Source organism: Lethenteron reissneri, chromosome 71 (genome assembly GCF_015708825.2).
Source record: "Lethenteron reissneri isolate LAM-NWPU_2019-01 chromosome 71, ASM1570882v1, whole genome shotgun sequence".
Classification (NCBI taxonomy): Eukaryota; Metazoa; Chordata; class Hyperoartia; order Petromyzontiformes; family Petromyzontidae; genus Lethenteron; species Lethenteron reissneri.
In genome coordinates this window covers 3722793-3742348 of record NC_083849.1, presented here as the reverse complement: position 1 = coordinate 3742348, position 19556 = coordinate 3722793, and the positions used below count along the sequence as shown (strand labels likewise).

General features: G+C 48.1%; 1 protein-coding gene and 1 pseudogene across 4 annotated transcripts in view; both read left to right on the top strand.

The window, feature by feature from the left end:
* Positions 1 to 13194, top strand: part of LOC133361124 (uncharacterized) — a 35611-nt gene extending 22417 nt beyond the window's left edge. For 2 of the 4 annotated variants that reach the window (XM_061579982.1, XM_061579983.1), the window contains 2 exons: positions 7813 to 8011; positions 8762 to 13194. In XM_061579982.1, the coding sequence (XP_061435966.1) occupies positions 11290 to 12516 (1227 nt within the window). In that variant the 5' untranslated portion in view covers positions 7813 to 8011; positions 8762 to 11289 and the 3' untranslated portion in view covers positions 12517 to 13194. The remainder of the gene's footprint in view (positions 1 to 7812; positions 8012 to 8761) is intronic. The other 2 variants (XM_061579985.1, XM_061579984.1) reach the window with 1 other exon arrangement.
* A 787-nt stretch (positions 13195 to 13981) lies between these two features.
* Positions 13982 to 19556, top strand: part of LOC133361109 (NACHT, LRR and PYD domains-containing protein 3-like) — a 90504-nt pseudogene continuing 84929 nt past the window's right edge.

The following is a 19556-nucleotide window of genomic DNA, read 5'->3' as shown; positions in this document are numbered from 1 at the left end:
GAGCACTAATTGGGCTGCGGTGGTGGGCACTAATTGGGCTGTGCTGGTGAGCACTAATTGGGCTGCGCTGGTGAGCACTCATTGGGCTGCGGTGGTGGGCACTGATTGGGCTGCGGTGGCGAGCACTGATTTGGCTGCGCTGGTGAGTACTGATTGAGCTGCGCTTGTGAGAACTGATTGGGCTGCAGTGGCGAGCACTGATTTGGCTGCGCTGGTGAGCACTAATTGGGCTGCGCTTGTGAGCACTAATTGGGCTGCGCTGGTGAGCACTAATTGGGCTGCGCTGGTGAGCACTCATTGGGCTGCGGTGGTGGGCACTGATTGGGCTGCGGTGGCGAGCACTGATTTGGCTGCGCTGGTGAGCACTGATTGAGCTGCGGCGGTGAGCACTCATTGGGCTGCGCTGGTGAATGGTTCAATGGGCCAATTGACTGGACTTGCCCCCCAGGCCTAAGGCTGCCAGCCCTCCCCTGGCTGCGCTTGACTGGCTCTCCCTCCCTCAGCTCCCTCACTTGCCCCTCGGCTCCACTCCCAGTGATATTCCTGTGTGCTGGGGATGTACTGCGATCTGTGAACAAAACTGCAGGTGTAATTAACTTTTTAATGGCACCCGCACCAGTGTGAGCCTGGGGTAAAAGCGGAGTTCGCCCAATCAGACTGCATTGATGGGCAGTGCAGTCTGTATGTCTCTGTGTGGGCAAAGTTATTGCTGGTATATTGTTTTTGTAGCGCTGTATATATATTGGTATTTTACTAATAGCAATTTTGACTCCCTAGGAAACAATGATGTCAAGAAAGAGAAAAATTGACTCGGAGTGTAGGATATTCAAAGAACAGTGGACTTATGATTACTTTTTCATGCAGTACAAGGAAAGAGCTGTGTGTCTGATATGCCAGAATATAGTGTCTGTGTTCAAAGAATACAATTTACGTCGACACTATGAAACTCAACATAAAGATAAATATGATTGTTTGGTCGGAGAAGTGAGAAAAGATAAAATAATAAAACTGAAAAATGCATTAACAACTCAGCAAAATACTTTTGTGAAGCAGAAGCAGCTAAATATTTCATCACTGCGAGCAAGTTTTCAAGTTGCCAAGCTAATAGCGTGCACTGGCAGACCATTTGTGGAGGGAGAATTTGTTAAAGAATGCCTTCTTTCTGTTGCCAAAGAGATGTGTCCAGAGAAGGCCGATTTATTTAGTACAGTGAGTCTTTCAGGAGGATTGAAGAAATGGGGAGACAATTTGCATCAGCATTTGCAAAACTCCACAAAAAAACTTTCCTATTTTTCCTTGGCACTCGACGAAAGCAATGATGTTCGTGATTCTGCACAACTTCTAATTTTTATTCGTCAGACGAATGACTATTTTGAAGTCACAGAAGAGCTTGCTGCACTGCAAAGCATCAAATGAACAACTACAGGAGAGGATATCTATGAAAAAGTTTGCCAAACTGTGAATGGTTTGGAGCTGAACTGGGCTAAACTAGCCAGTGTGACAACTGATGGTGCTCCTAGCATGGTGGGGTCTAAGAAAGGAGTAATTGCTCGCATTAACCAAGAGATGGGCAAACATAACCATTCTCATCCAATAGCCATACACTGCCTCATCCACCAACAAGCGTTGTGTAGTAAATCACTGAAGTGGGACTCTGTTATGAAAATTGTGGAATCTTGTGTTAACTTCATTAGAGCTCATGCACTAAACCACAGACAATTTCAGGAATTTCTGTCTGAACTAAATGTTGACTATGAAGATGTTCTGTACCACACAGAAGTCCGTTGGCTGAGTCGAGGGAGAGTTTTGAAACGTTTCTATGACTTCCACAGATTACAGCTTTTCTGCTTTCAAAAAACAAAGAAGTACCAGAGCTCAATGATGCAGAATGGAAATGGCACCTTGCCTTTCTGACAGATGTAACAGAGCTACTCAACAGTTTCAATGTGCAACTTCAAGGAAAGGGGAAGCTCATCTGTGATATGCAATCACATGTCAAAGCATTTGAAGTAAAATTAGGCCTCCTCATCAAACAAGTTAAGGAGGAAAACTTCTGCCATCTTCCCACAACTCAAAATCTGTTAGCGGAAAAACCATTGGTTGCAATTCCCAAACAAAACATGTGTGGATTCACTGGAAAAATTGCAAAAGGAGTTCCAATTTAGATTTAAAGAGCTTCATCTCCATGAACAGGACATACAGCTTTTCCGTAACCCATTTTCTATTGACATTGAAAATGTGGATACAATTTACCAAATGGAACTGGCTGAACTGCAGAATTGTGACTCTCTGAAAGACGCATTCAAGTCAAGCAGCCTTCATAATTTTTATGCATCTCTCCCCTCTGAGACATATCCTCATCTCAGGAACCATGCACTCAAAATGGCAACCATCTTTTTCCAGAATGAAACATTTGAAATCTCCAACCAGATCTAGACTAACGGATGCACATTTGCATCACTTGTTACGACTAGCAGTGACAAATATGGAACCGGACATTGACCATCTCATTAGCCAAAAGCAGGCCCATAGTTCCCATTGAAATACTGGCAAGTTTGCTGATTTAACTTTACTTGTTCTTCATTTTAAATATTGTATTTGTTCCCGTTTTGTTTTTTCACTTCAAAATAAGATATATGCAGTGTGCATAGGAATTTGTTCATAGTTTTTTTTAAACTATAGTCCGGCCCTCCAACGGTCTGAGGGACAGTGAACTGGCCCCCTGTTTAAAAAGTTTGAGGACCCCTGCTGTAGCACATCAAGCAGGGGGACGACCTCCACCCTGGGGGTCGGGCCGACCCACCACGCCAGGTCCTGGTTGTCATCGGGGGTCCTCAGCCCAAAGGGCCTGTAGGTGGCCCATGTCAACCCCAACCACGCTGCAGTGTGTTGCGCTCACGAGTGAGGCTACCGCCCCTATGTCCAGCACTTGCCCTTCTACCAGCGACGTGGCCTCCGTGATTCCTGCCACCAGCTCGCGCAGCCAGTCGCCCGAAGTCGCCGCGTTCTTGGGTGTTGTTGCCGGCATCTGCATGGGGGTCACTCGCTCGCCATTATCATTACAGTTTATTTGTGTTGGGACCACGTCGATTGCACCCCTCGGTGGTCCCCTCTCTAGAGAGGCATTGGTGTTTAACCCTGGCGCTTGTCTAGCGCGGGCGATCTGGGGGCAGTCTCTCACAAGATGCCCCCGTTGGTCGCATATATAACACGCATGGGGAAGGGCGGTGGCTCCATGAGAGGCCCCTTGCTCCCTTCCCCTCCCAGTACACATTTGTTCGAGTTCTGCCTCTAGTTAGGACACTCGCCCGGTTATCCCCCCTACCTCGGCCTAGACTGTCTCGACTATAGACCCCAGCTTGTCCATACTTTGGTTCGCCTCCCCGCGTACTTGGGTCACCTCTTCGTGCAAATGGGTCACATGGCCAGCGATATCCCCTATGCCAGTCTGTAGCCCTACCACCCATCCTGGGGCTGCCTCTCTGGGTCCCGGAGGTTCCCTTGCCCCCCCCCTCACCGTCCAGGCGAGCTCCTCCTCCTCTGGAAGAAGGCTCGCAATTTCGATTTAAAGTTTTCGTGACTGCAGGGATTCATCTTCTTGGTTCTTTTGGTAAAGTCGCAATGGTGCACTCCCATCCCAGCCCTCGAACTGAGAGCGCTCGTTAGCGAGTCCCTCGCATACACGTGCGCGCTCAACAAGGGCGTTAAATGGGAGGTGCGCTCAGCTCACATCTGGCTGCCACCACGAGGTGCCAGTCAGATATCGCTGGACCTTCTCGGCGGCGAGGTCCTCAATGATTTCCGCAGCATACCCCGGGTATGCGCTCTGGGTTAGCGAGCGCACGTCCTCGGCATAGTTGCGGAGGTCCTGGCCGGGCTGGCGGCAGCACACATTTAATGCTGCCTTTGCCTCCTCACGGTCATACGCACAGAAGCATTGGCCGAAGCGGTGCATTACCTCTCCTCAATGTACTTGTGGGTAACGTTTCCACAAAGTCGGCTGCCCACCCATCTAAATTAATATTTAGCTGCTGCAGGGCTTGCGCGTCCGTCCAGCCGTTAATATATTTGGCGTACGTGAGGTTGCAGGCAAACGACTTTCATGACGGAATCCATTGCCCGGTGAATACACATCTTACCTTCGCTTGGGGTGGGGCGCCTCTCTCCCTTGGAGGCGTGGGGGGTCGTACCACTTCTGACACCATTCTGTGAGGGCCGATGCCCGCCTCTCCGCTCCCTGTGAGCGGGCGGGGCACGACGTCCACCCCCTCCATTCCCCCCTTCTCCTCGTCACCCGCCTCTCGCCAGGCCCCCGCTGATCGGTTGATTGGCCCCCCCGTGCCAGCCCCCTCTCTGAGGGACATAGTTAAGTGGCTGGCTCACCACCGTCTGTGGTTATGTCGCACACGCCTCTGTACACTACCACTAATACGAAGTCAGCTGCATGCACGCACGCGCCCCTGAAGGCGCTGGTTTTACACAAAGGCTAGCGCAAAAAACGGCGGTATGAATATGCGCGCGCACCTCCGGGTGGTTAAGCCCTAATCCGCCTGCACACAAAGGCTAGCGCTAAAGGGCTGCGTGAATCTGCGCACGCACCTTGCCATCAATGCTATTGTTTCTAGTGTGAACACGCGCGAGCGTCGGCGAGCAGGTATAACGCACCCCGCCCCTGCTCTAATACTCGCGCGGCACAGCTGCTTGGACACGGGCACATCGGCGGCCATCTATGTTTTAATACACGCGCGCGCCTCACCCACACACTCAAATTACCAACACCACACCGACGCTGCAGCCCTGCGCTCGCTCTCTCGCGCACACCATCTCGTCGCGCAGTCGCACCACATACAAATAGAAGACACCACGCCGATGTTCTACCCACACACACATAAATCACACTGCACCAATACTCTATACTAAAGTTTATTAACGGCGCAAATTAACACTACCTGGAGGGGGAATATTTCGCAAGCTTAGCCTGACTGCCTACGAACCCAGTCACTCAAGCATCCTACCACGTACCTCGAAGCTGGGCTCACGGCCATTGCACGGACACTGTGAAAGTCGGAGGGAGAAGGACGGGAGAAAACTTTACCTATCACTGCCTCGTAGCAGCACTTGCTGGCATCACACGGATGGCTGCGAGCGGCTCGAGGAGACAGAACAGCAGGGAGTGGGTCTTGACGGCCCGGAGGTTGAAGACAACTGACTCAAATCGTCCTGGGCTACTCTTTTTATTTTCTTAACTTCAAAGGCCCGGGGTGCCATTGTACCGCGCGGCCAATCATGCGCTTACCTGCGGTTACCGCCCCCCGTTACCGTGTCCTCCCTCCAGTGCTGCGTGGCGGCTGCAGGCGACGGCGGCCACCCATGGTCACTTTGTCTGGAAGGGCTCTCGCGCTTTTGCCTGCTTAATATTCCGTGCTCTGTCCTCCCCCCAATGTTGTAATTCCTTGCGGTTGGCCCAGGGAACCTTTCCTTTCTGCGCCCATACACGTTTAAGCCAATTTTAGCGGCACCACAATATAATCTGTCCTGCAAGGGTCGGCTAATCTCTGGGCACCGGGAAACTGTGGGACTTCCCTTCTAGAGACCCTTCGGATTAAAACCCTCGCCAGCACACTACATGTGTGCACTGCGTGCGGGTGTGTGTTTAGTGCAGGGGCCGGGAGGGAATTGCGACGCTTGCTGAGTTGCTCCGCGGTCATGGCACCACAGGATGACTATCCCAAGGGGCCATTTTAGCTTGCACTTGAGACAGAGATTATTATAGAAGGCATCTTACTCATGGGCCTTGTCTGCATCTCTCCAGTGATGTTTGATTTCGGTGTGGGCATAAGCAACCAGCACCACCATTCCTCGTCCCTCTTGTTGATGGGGACGCGAGTCCACAGCAGCTTGGGACTCGCAGCTTCTTACACCTCGCATCCACGATCCCACACCCCTTTCATTATTTTGTTTAAATGCAATGCCACTCTCTGTTGTTTGGAAGTTTCCTACCCGAGTGGAGAACTGTCCACTCCTCATGATGACTGGAGCCAGAACCTGCCCACAAAACTCCCTGTTTTCCACGGAGGGCCATTCCTGACAGAGGAATGGCAGCCTGTCCCCTGCAACAAGAGTTTGAACATCACATCGTCTTCTATTCCTGGAGGAACCCCGAGAAAATGTGTGGGGGGAGATGGAGTTTGGCCAGAAGGTGTCACTAACGCCTGTCCCCTGCGGCCTCCAGTACGAGCTTATTTTGGTGTTTCCACCGTGGTGTTTGGAAAAAAGAAGTGCCAGGTGGAGGGGTTACCAGGCGCTCTCACACACTAATCACATACACTCCCCCCACTCATACACCATCACGGCCCACACACACATGTAGCCTGCACCACACACACACATTTTTCAGTTTCATTTATTAGGTACGAGGGGGTGGGTGACAGCACCACGCCCGGCCGCCTTTGTTTCCCCAGTGGCGATGTTCACACACCACACCAGTTACTCGTTTGAAGCTGAGTCGACCTAGGGGAGGCCCAGGACCAGTTCAAATAATCGTCACCGGTGGTGGCCGTGAGCGGGAATCGAACTCGGGTCGCCGGGTTCGTAGCGTGGCGCGCTAACCACTACACTAAAATGCGTTACGCTTCCACATGCCCAGGTCACATGACAGATTTGACGTCACAACTCACTTGCCGTGCAAAAAATATATGCATTATTGAGCCCCCCCCCCCCCCGCCAAAAAAACTAAAGTGTATTTTCATAATTTGTGCATGGTGTACAGTCTGGAAAGTACCCACATGGCAAATTTCAGTTTGTTGCATGTCGGGAAGTACGCTAAACATATTCTTGAATCCCTGCAGTCACGAAAGCTTTAAATACAAATTTACGCTAAACATTTTGAACAGACACACATTCACAACTTTGACTTTTATATATATGGAGATAACCCTATGAGCCATGCGGCTCTTGACTCGGGTACAACCGCAACAAAAACATGAACAAGAAACATCTTAAAGTGACTACACGCAACAGAAAAAAATCCTGGAAAAAACAGCAAAGTCTTCCAGAAAAAAAACATCGCATTTCAACGCTGTGTGCAAAAAATCCCAGTGGGATGCAAGTCAAGCCTGTACCACACACACACAGTATGCGCCTCACTATACACACTGTAGTATACCAAACACTATGCTATACAAGCTACAGTACACCAAACACTACAGTACACCACATGCTACAGTATACCACACACTACAATACACCACGCTATTGAACACTATATAGTAAGTCACACCACACTACTGCACACTCCTGCAGGGTCCAGTACAATACATAAAAGACATAAAAACGCACATGTAACCATACACAGGCACACACACACACATACAGATACACAAAACACACAGACACAAAGCCACGTAAAATACACAAACACATGTGTTAGCTCACATCCACAAAGACAGGGCATAAAGAACAACAACCGCCATTCGCCACTAAGTGGCGGTGACGTCACTACGACGCTTGTGCCAGGCCAGGGCATAAATAAATACACATATACATTGCTGTCGGGTGTATAGGAGGGCTCTCATCGGATCATAGGGTGACCAGAATAAACGGTTCTATAATACTGTATAGGATTAGTATGGAAAGGTGCACCGCGCACTCTAGTGGTGGTGCCATACTCTTTAATCCCGATGGCAGCCAGCCCAGCAGCACTAAAACATCGAGTGAGATATTCAGTCCTGGATGCAGTACATCTGTGTCTCGCTCTACATCACGGCGTGTCTCTCTCTCTCGCATTGTCTCTGTATATCTGTCTGCATAAAGCCTCCCACGCTGTTGCTGCCGCAGACAACTATCCAGCACCGGAGCATGGAGGAGCAGGAGGAGCATTGAACTCCCCCTTCCTTCTTTTGAATCGTGTGTGACGGCCAACTCCACACTGCCGCTCGTCCCCGACTCGTCACAGCCATGCCTCTCGTCCCGATCGAAATGGTAGAAATTATTTCTCAGGAAATCTCCGAAGGTAAATCCACATGCGGATACACACAGATACGCGCACAGATGAACACATGCAGTAACCACAGAGATACAGACAGCTGTACACACAGATGCACGCATCATGTCTCATCTCAATGCAATTCGAAGGGCATCCCCAATGGCAGCTGTGCCTGTGCGGCACAATGTGACTACCTGGCGCCTGTCTGGTAAGTTGACATTAATCTACCAGTATAAGACAATGATTGCTGCCATGTGTAATCCCAATTGAGTAATTTGCAGTGTCATTTTCAACTTCTGTTACATTTGAACCGTTGGGAATATAATACAATAAGCCATCATGTTGATCTTCGTCCAGAAAGAAGTGGCTACATCATGATGATGACGATGCATGCTTGTAATTTCGACAGATTGAGGAACACACGGATGAGAGAACACACGTGCATTAGTCTCGTGAGATCATCACTTTCAATGTTAAAATCATATGCTCTAAAGAAGGGCCAATGCTCAAAAGTTGACTATTGTATATTGTTCCTTTCCAGACCGCGCGCACACACACACAAATGGTGTTATCGATTAATGTTTTGAGTTTCGTGTTTTTTGTCCTTTTCTCACCATTTCCAACGTCAGCCGCCACAGCATCACCAAACGATTTGTTAAGAGAAGTGAGCAGGGCCTGGGCAGGACGAATCACAGCGAGAAGGGGCGAGGGCCGCCAGCTGCACGCAAAACCTGCGTCTCTTATCTCTGTATGTCCACGTCTCTCTCTCTGTCACAGGTGACGGCTCCATCAACACCTCGTCAACACCTCGTCAACACCTCGTCAACACCTCGTCAACACCTCGTCAACACCTCGTCAACACCTCGTCATCGCAGGCCAGGTCCTCGGGGGTGGACTCCATGGAAGCTTGGTCAACACAGGTGGACTTCAGGTCCTCACGGGTGAACCCCGGGTCATTACGGGTGGACTCTGGGTCGTCACAGGTGGACTCCGGGTCGTCACAGGTGGACTTTGGGTCCTCACTGGTGGACTTTGTGCAAGCCGGGTCCTGACGGGTGGACTCCGGTGTACTGAGCTGGTAACGCATTGGCATGTTTTATTTACGCGACGAACCTTACTAATTGTTTGTGTTTGGTAATGGTGGGGTCAACGACGCATTTATGTTAACGCGATCCAACTAAAAAAACCTCAATTATGAAGTTAAGGGGCTTCTCGTAAAATGTTGAGTTGGGATGATGTTGCGTTGTTAAAATTGTCAGAGATGGATTAGTTATTTTCTCTTCTCTATTTTGCTCTCTCTCTCTTCATCTTCCTCTTTTGTTGTGAAATACGGGCTTATCAGGGGAGGATGCACATGGCTTAGTGTCGCGTTGTGCGGTTTTATCCTCATCTTCATGTGCCTGGTATTTGTTTCCCTTGCGTTCGTGTTAGGTCAAAACAAAGTATACATTCGAGGGGCATTACACTCCATCAAACTAAAACTAAACTTTTTTTATCACCAGGTAAGCCCCAGTGAGCCTGTATCGCTGTTTTTGGCTGGATATCACAAATGATAGCTAAACAAAGTGGCTTATCACATGGAAATGTATAGCGGCCAAATACTTCAAACGCACGTTAATTTTAAAGGTGAAGGGAAGAACCGGAGGACCCGGGTAAAAAAAATCCACGCGACCACGGGGAGACACACAAACTACAAATATACAACAAGGGTCAGGATCGGGTCAAACCCACATCTCGCCATCGAGGCGCCCCTAACTCCCATGGGAGTTAGAGCAGCATAGACTGAGAAAGCTAGAGACGGCGTATGGAGGGAGGGGGTGATATAGGGTTGTGCGAGACACGCCAGGATTGAAGTAAAGTGTAAGGCAGTAGTTATTCTCAACCTTGTTTGGCTGCTACTGTACCCCCCCCCCCCCCCCACCGTGAATTTAGTTTCACCCGAGTACCCCCTTTGCCAACATGGTTCTGAGAAATAAACGTATGAGTAATGAACATCAATATGTTCATCTTCTCCAAATTGAACCTTATGGCGGGACCCTGAGGTCCCATAAGCCCCCGGCTCTTGCGTACAATGCGTTGCGACGTAATTTTATGTCTGTTGAAGGCAAACAATACGGAAATATATTCCTCTGTTTATGACTACGGCAAATTTGGCAACGACGGGTGCTCGGTGAAGAACGAGAGGATTGATTTCCGGTGGGTCGCGGCGTTTATGTGCGTGGTGGGACAGAGTCGCCAAAAATAAATATATTAATTACAATTTTTACTTCCGTTTATTCTTGACCCCGAGGTCCCACCATAAGGTTTCTTTGTCCATTTTTTGTGGTGTATCCTAACTCGTTTGTAACCGCAAGCAAATAACAAAAAATACAATGGACGCTCTGCACGTAATCTTGTAAACCACGTGGTTTACGATTATTGAGTTTCGAAAGGTCTTCTATATATTGTTCTAGGTTACCGTATGGATTTAAATGTTCTCGTAGTTATTTTATATTTGGCATATTCATACACTCGTGATTATTTACCCGATGACTCTCACGCATAATATTATTTAACACGTTTATATTGCCCACCTAGCGCCATGGTGTCCGCTTACCGCACCCTGACATCTGCTGCGGGACTATCAGGGCCCACGCCCAGAAGAAAAAAAAACCCATGACAGAAAGATGACTGAAAGAAAGGCGTGAAATGGGGCGGGGATACATGTTGCACAGGAAAGAAGTGTTATGAGGTCGGTCAGCTAAGAGCTCTCCAGAGCGACAACAGCAGATTAATGGTTCACCACCATCATCATCAAAGCATGTATTTAAAATAATAAAAAATAATATAAACAGACAAGACGGCAAGTTCAATAAAGGTGTGTAAAAACGTCGCGATAAAATCCGCTAAACCGCAGCATGGAGCCCAGCCAGCAACACGCAGAGCGCTCAGCCAGCCCCTGCCGCCCCATTCAGGGGGCAGGGGTCCCATTTTAAACTCCTCTGGATCTATTGTTAGTTTAACACAACCAATATACATAATATTCTTAGGTTTTTTTCGGTAAAGTCACGTAGGTAAAAAATTTAAATTAATAAAAGTAAAATAAAAATAAAATAACCAAACGTCCCTCTATAAAACCATCGGCGGCAAGACCTCCCAGACTCTATGGTCTTCCCAAGATCCATAAAGAAGGCACCCGGCTACGACCCATCGTGTCGACAATAAACTCTCCTACCTACAAACTAGCCCGGTTTCTATTAGATACTCTGCTTCCCTTCACAGGCAAGACCTCTTCGGCAGTACTCAACTCAACCCAATTAGTCTCTATGGTTAAGGACATGGTACTATCTCCTGATGACATCCTCGTCAGTTTTGATGTAGTATCTCTGTTTACCAAAGTCCCAGTACCGGACACCCTAACAATAATTGAGGACTTGGTCCAACATGGATTGAATTCTGATGTACCTGCGCTGGTTAGGCATTGCCTCACCAACACCTATTTTACCTGGAATGGCACCTTCTACAAACAGAATGAGGGTACCCCTATGGGCTCCCCCTTGTCACCAGTGATAGCCAACATGTTCATGGAAAAGTTTGAATCAGACGCCATCCAGACATCCACCCTGCGTCCTTCCCTGTGGAAGAGGTATGTGGATGACACTTTCGTCATTTGGCCACATGGCCTCCCAGCATTGAACCACTTATTGGACCACATCAATTCCAGACACCCATCCATCATATTCACCATGGAAATGGAGAAAGATGGTAAACTACCATTCTTAGATATTCTGTTTGAGAGGAGACCTGACGGATCCTTGGAACATTCTGTCTACAGGAAAGCCACCCACACAGATTCCTACTTGAATCCGGATTCCCACCACCACCCATCTCAAAATAATTCTCTCATCAAAACGCTATACCACAGAGCTCATGGCATTTCTGACCAACACCACCTGGCCGGTGAATTAAGACATGTACATCGTGCCCTCAGGATGAACGGATACTCTGACCGCACCATCCGCCAAGCTGTTTCTCCCACCATACAGAAACAGCCACATGAAACTCCGACCAAAACTATCACGTTACCATACATAGCAGGCGTGACCAAAAAGATCTCCAAAATTCTAAACAAACATAAGATCCAAGTCCGATTCAGTACAGTGCATAAAATCCGTGATCTGATTCCATCTGTGAAGGATGTCGTTCCTGACTTACAGTATCCGGGAGTCTACAAACTGAGTTACAGTTGCGGTGATTGCTACATTGGAGAAACGAAACGTCATGTCTCTGATCGTATCCGCGAGCACAAGTCAGATCTGAAACATGGCAGAACTGATTCTTCGGCAGTTGCCGATCATTGCTACAACTATGTGGGCTCTCATGAAATTGTCTTTTCCGAGACCAAGGTGCTCTGCAAACCTCCTGGCTACCATCAAAGGTTTGTACACGAAGCCCTACAAATATACAAACACAGACATAATTTCAACCGTGATGATGGTTACAAACTGAGTAATCATTGGAAAGATGTGATTAACCATGCAAAAAAGATTTAACTACACTTATTTGGACCATCTTATTTGACAGACAACTATTCTTGAGTTACTGTACAGGTTACTGATAGACAGCCAGTTTTGTTTTACCAGGTTTAGCTTCTTTTTTCACACTGGTTTCCTGCTATAAGTTTTACCCACCAAACAACATAGCAGGAGGCTGTTTCTTCCTGACCTGCTTTTGTGCTTTTACCATCTACATGGCAGAGGCTCGGTCTCATTTGCAGCATTTTGTTATGTAGGCTAGCCGTAGTCTCAAGCCGCACCTCTCCATAATAACGGCTCAGTCATTTGTTATGTAGTCTAGCCGTAGTCTCAAGCCACACCTTACCATAATGAGAAAAAGTGGGCCGTTCCTGGCCCTTCCCCCCCCTCAACCATTATATATACGGAGTGGTATCTTGTAATCTCAAATTTACTTGATACAGATGTCGTGCTGTGACGGTTCCACTTGAAGACGGAAGCTTGTGTTGCCTCCCAAACGTCGTGATTTTTATTTTATTTTTATTTTACTTTTATTAATTTTAATTTTTTAGCTACGTGACTTTACCGAAAAAACCTAAGAATATGAATCCTTGCAGTCACGAAAGCTTCAAATCTAGAATCAATATCCATAATATACATATATAAAAGACAAAAATTGTCTGTTTGTGGGTTTATTTGTGGGTTTGTGTCTGTTCGCGCGCTTGTGAACGATTTGCCTCTCCAACGGTGGGATTTAAGTAAAACAACAAATAGGTATCAAGCGTTATGCCCCGTGGTGAGCAAGCGCTGTTCCTTTTTCAAATTAAAATTGGTTTAATTAGCGATTTAGTGCGATTTTTGTGTGCTTAGCATTTACTTATTTATTTATGACGCATGAATGACCATACCAACTCATGCGACTTTGGTGGGGGGGATGGCCCATGCCAAGTCGCACGCCTTCGGTGGGAGTGAGGGGGACATTTTCTTTCGCGTTAAAAATGCTATAAAAATACACTAAACGCTGATGTTAATTCTTCACTGTGTGAGGTCCCCCCACCCCGATGCGTGCAGTTATTACTACTATACAGTCGCTAGATGCTACCACTATAGGCCGTAGATATTACTGTAGAGCGGCCGGGGAGATCGTGATGGTTGGGGAGGGGTCAGAGGTAGCAGCCCAGCCCCAGCCTGCCACGGTGCCACCTCGGCCGGCTGGACAACCTAGGCGAGGCCGGAGGCTTTGCATGGGACTAGGCCTCACCACGCCACTCTGTCAGGTGAGTACTTTGTGCTATAGAGTCGATAAATACTGCTATAGATTCAGCATGTATTACTGTAGTGATAGCAGGTACCACCACAGTCGGTATACACTGCTGTAATTATAGCAGGTACCACCACAGTATGCACTGCTGCAGTGAAAGCAGGTGCCACCACTGCTGTAATCATAGCTGGTACTACCACAGTCAGTATGCACTGCTGTAATCATAGCAGGCACTACCACAGTCAGTATGCACTGCTGTAATCATAGCAGGTACCACCGCAGTATGCACTGCTGCAGTGAAAGCAGGGACCACCACAGTATGCACTGCTGTAATCATAGCAGGTACCACAATAGTTTGCACTGCTGTAATCATAGCAGGTACCACCACAGTCAGTACGCACTGCTGTTAGATCTTCTAAGAGTAGTTTTAAAATATTTTGATAACCCGGGCTACGGCGGGTACTTCCCGCTCGTAAAATATACATAGAGTATGGATTCCTGCAGTCATGAAAGCTTCAAATCAAGATTAAATATAAATAGGTTAGATCGTATGAATATGAATTTGTCATTACACCTGCCACTACCCAACACAGCCAATTAGTACGGTTCGTCACGTAAAAGAATATGCCAATCTATTGTTATATGGATCTATTGTTTTATTAATTGAACAACCTCAGGTGGTTCTACTCCAATGGGAGCGGCACCCTGTGTGTTCCTCATTACCCGCTGCTATGTTCTATTGTTAGGGCCTGGGCTCAATGAGGCCGGTGGTCAATAGGCTAGGACCCTGAGGATCCCTCAACTCGACGTCCTTCTCAGGGCTGGGTCTGGATGGGCTAGGGTCCTGACTTGCACCTTGGCTGGGTCGAGTCAGCCTCCCCCAGTTCCCGCTAGCCGGAGGGCTACAGGAGCAGTTAGCCCCAGTGGCTCGGGTACGTTAGCCCAGAGGCTGTACCTCCCTAGGTTGTGTGTCTCTCTGCTTGTGTGTCTGCCTATGTATCTCCATGTCTGTGTTTTGTCTCTCTCTCAAATTTAGCAATCTTTGGAAGAACGTATTCAACCAGGTAGGGTGTTGACTGTTGTGCTCGACGACTCTCTGTGTTGTATTGCATTATATTTCTAAGTTTACCATGTTTGTTTTCTCATTAATTCTTACCTGATGATGGTTGCTTGTGTTGCAATCGAAACGTCGTATTCTATTATTATTTAATTTATTTTCTTTCTACGTGACTTTACCGAAAGAACCAAAGAGTAAAATAGCAGTTCTAAAGAAATTAGTTTTAAATTTAGCATCGTCGTGTCGTGTATCGTAGTAAAGAGTTCATAGTAGTGTAGAGAGTAGTATATAGTAATGTACAGTGTTGTATATAGTAGCGTTTAGAATAATGAGTGTATATTGTTTAATACAGTAGTGTATAAAGTAGTGTATAGTGTAGTATGTTACACTTCTTTGGCACTGTACATAGCCAACGGTGTTAATCGGAGGTGCGGGGCGAAGGACAAAATGAACAAACCAAAAAGCAGTTCTAAAGAAATTAGTTTTCAATCTCCATTGAAACGATTGTAAACCTCGACAATGGCCAGCGTCCGTGCCACGTGTCACTGCCGAGGCCGCTGGAGGATGACGGAGGGGGGGGGGAGTGACGCGGTAGAACGCGTGGATCTAATTGGCTGCCTGGAGGTGGCCCACTAGAAGGCGGTGACCCCCGAGCTGCTCCCGAGTTGCTGGAGAAAACTTCCCGATGTCACTTATGGCGTTGGCGGCGGGTGTCGGCGGGCGCCTGAGGCTGCGAGCGCAGAGGAGTCGGTCGCGGGGAGCGGGGTTCGTGTCCATGCGGCTGTCGGGTGGCGAGAGATGACGGCGTGTGGTGAGTTCATGGTGTCGTGGGGTGTGAGCGAGCGCCTAAGAAGGGAGGGCAATGGGTGATGTGGTCCGTGTAGCCTGCGGGAGTCCACACGGGCGATTTTTCATGTTGTGTACATAAATGTCTGTGTGTGGTGCAGTAATGATGCCCAGGGCGTATGGAAGTGGAGCAGTTGCGCGATACTTGGCGCGCTGCACTACAAACACATGGCCTAAAATCGGTGGCGAGCAATAAATAATTAAATCAACCAGTCTTGCCCCTCACAAACCCGCACTGGCCAGCGAGGTGGTTACTCAAAACCCCCCGATCAACTACCGATAAGGCATGGGAAGGCCTTTTAGCAGCAAGATTGTACATTATTATCACATCCAGGTCTGTTTTGTCGATTGGATTTATATAGTTGTCTCTTTGTTGAATCTTGCACGAGATGTTTTCTGCTTTAATCAGGCGCATTTACATATATGGCACGGTTGGATCCACACCTCGGATTAGCGCAGTTGGCTACGTACGGTGTGAAAGAAGTTAAACTTACATACACATAGTACATTTATTCTAACGTCCACTGGATTTGCTGTTTGCCATGCGAGTTTAATCTGACGCTATCTTGGTACAGCATACTTGGTATCTTTACTTCCCTTTATATCACTGTATTCTTATCAGAGGATGTTATGGTTGTTCACATTGGGATGATGCATTTATTTGGAATGCTAACGTACAGGCAATTGGAATTTACCAGGAAATTGTGCCTATCCAAAATTAACGCTTTTTGCGATTGAAAAATTAGCTACGTAGGCTCCTATACCTCCCTTTTCGCAGAGGTCGTCAACAGAGGCTGAGCTCTGATACTCACACCCCCAGTCAGTGAGGTGAGGGAGCGAGTGCCACCACTTCCCCCTTTGCACCGTGGTGAAGGAGGCGGTTCATTCCCACTCAGAAGTCTTCGTCAAGTGGAGTGGAACCTACCTCGCTTTAACTGTTTTTATTATTGTTTTAATTAAACTAAACTGTTTTTTTAACCAGATAAGGCCCACTGAGCTAGCTATACTGTATAGCTCTTTTTCAGAAACGAACCTGGCTATCACAAATTATAGCTCAACAAAGTGGCTTATCGCGTGGAAATGTATAGCAGCCACATACTCTAAACGCGTGATGTTGATTCTAAATGTGGAGGGAAAACTCGGAGGGCCCAGAGAAAAATCCATGCGACCACGGGGAGAGAGACACACAAACTACAAATATACAGCCGTCAGGGTCGAACCCACGACCTCCTGTATATGAGGTGAGGTAGTTAACATCTCACCACTGTAACACCCGAAAATTTAATATAAAGTGCCACTTCAGGGAGTGTGGTGCCATGTAACTGGGAGTATTTTTCATGATCCTCATTTCTACCTTTATGTTCGTTGGTAAAGCTGTGGTCTTGTTTATGATCCCTCCACTGACTCCCGATTAATTAGTGGATCAAGTACATGATCACCCTCGCTGTCTTTAAGATCCTCCATGGACTCGTTCCTGCCTTCAGCTCCCCTCTCGTTTCACTCCCCCTCCACCAACCCAGTACTCTCTTTGATCCCCCATCTCATCTCTCTACTCCCCTCCACTCGCTCAACGCCCAGCAATACGTCGAAAGTACAACAATACCCCAATTTACGTCTCTACCCCCCCCCCGCCTTTTGCGTCATTTCGAAAATACGTCGTCACTTTGTTCTTAACATCGCTACCCAATTTGCGTCGCCTCAAGCCCACACACTTAGGTCGCTGATGGCATCGTTCGTCCTTTCTTGTTATCTGTCGCCTCTCAGCCTTCACCTCCACCTGCTACTAACCCTGCATGCGAACTATTTAGCGTCGCGCGTAAATAAATGCACTCTGCTGTACAGAGTACAATATATTATTTATGTACTGCATTTTGTCATTTTTTTAAATATTGTACTGTATCTTATTGTACCCTGTATAATTTGTGTCAAAATGTCCTATTGTACACTCTTGTTGAGTACAGTATTTTTTGTAATTTAATGTGACGTTGTGGGTACGTGGAGATCTCTAGAATGAAGATGCACGCATAAATACACAGTGTCACTATACCCTCTGTTGTTTTTGTTTAGTTCTTATGAAAAAAAATGCTTTGATTTACATTCATTCGATATTCGTCATCGCGCCTTTCAGGAACGCATCCCTGACATCATAAACTGGGGAATTGCCCTACGTAAACAGAATAATTTTTGGGCAGAGTGTAACGTGGTAGATAACCTACTACTAGTGGTAGTACTACTAGAGATGCGATGGTGGATCGTAGCATGGTATAGAACCTGCTACTAGTAGTAGTACTACTAAAGATGGGATGGTGGATCGTAGCGTGATACATAACTTATTACTAGTAGTAGTACTACTAGAGATGGGATGGTGGATCGTAACGTGGTACAGCACCTACAACTAGTAGTAGTGTAGTGTCAATGAATCGGAGACGAGGTTTGTAAGAGGCACCTTTTTTATTTAGAACATTCACAGTCTCGCTTGCACACTCTCTACAGTTGCTTAGCCTAGCCTATACACAATGCTAGCCATCTAACGCTGACGGCGCTGACTGAGACAGCCAACAAATATCTGGCAGCGCAATATTGAGCGACGATTGCAGTGACGACGGCGACGAGACGACAGCGACGACGAGACGAATCAAATCCCAGAACCGGCGGCCTCGAGCTCCTGCTCTCAGCTCCTATCCTATTAGCGCGGCCTAACTCCGCCCTGGCCGCGCCTCCCTTCTCGATCCCACTAGCAGTTTCCTGGGGCTTCCAGACAGGGTCCTCCGTGACCCTTGCCCCAGTTTCTCCGCCCTGCCAACACACGGTGCACACGCTCACCGGCGTGTGCACTATCCGTCCACCATAGTTGCCGCTGTTGTCCACCAGCCTGTGCTATTACACTACACTAGTACGACTAGAGATTGGATGGTGGATCGTAACGTGGTACAGAACCTACTACTAGTAGTAGTACTACTAGAGATGGGATGGTGAATCCAAACATAGTACAGAACTTACTACTAGTAGTACTACTAGAGATGGGATGGTGGATCGTAACATGGTATAGAACCTACTACTAGTGTAGAGGTGTTACAGAGGGCTTAACAAACACACTGGGCGTGGTTATGCCCGTACGCCGAGAGGCGCTTACATTGACGTCCGCACCGTTCAGCCTGGGGGGCTAACGCGGAGCCGGGATCCCCCACGGCCCCACCCCTCAGTGGGGGAGTTGATATATAAGGCGGTGAGCCGGAGGGCTCGGGGTTCAGTGTTCAGCCTTAACCAGTGAAGCAAGAAGACCTGCTAGATAGGCCCTGGGACTCTCCTGGATCGCTGTCCTTCTCAGGACCGACTAGGGCAAGCCAGTGGCGTGGCCCCGAGAGCCCAGAGCCGATGCCTAAACAGCTTTTGTTCGGCCGGATCGAGGGGGCGAAATGGCCGCAGCACGGGCTCGAGAAGAGATGGAGTGATGTGGTACAGGAGGATGTGGAGCTGAGTGGACTTGCCAATGACTGGTACCAGCGGTGTCAAGATTGGCCTCTGTGGAGGAGGCTCGTGAAGGATGTTACTGGGCAGTTGGAGGCAGTCACCCTTCAACAACAACTGAGGGCGGAGGAGCGACACTCACAACAACGAGCAGAGCACCGGGTGGCTAAAGCACAGTAAGGGGCACAAGTGGTGCATCAGCCAGTCGTTTCAGTCATTCGACCCGTGGCATCTGGGTCTGCCCAGTGACCTCCTGCTAGCGGGCGTTCGACACTTCACATGGCCTCAAGGTGCACATAGCCCGGCACAAGCGTCGTGGTGACGTCACTGCCACTTAGTGGTGAATGGCGGTTGTTGTTGTTGTGTGCGTGCGCACACACGTGGGGAGCGGCAGCGCAATGGTTAGCACGCTGTGCTAATAAACCTGATGAGCCGAGTTCGATTCCC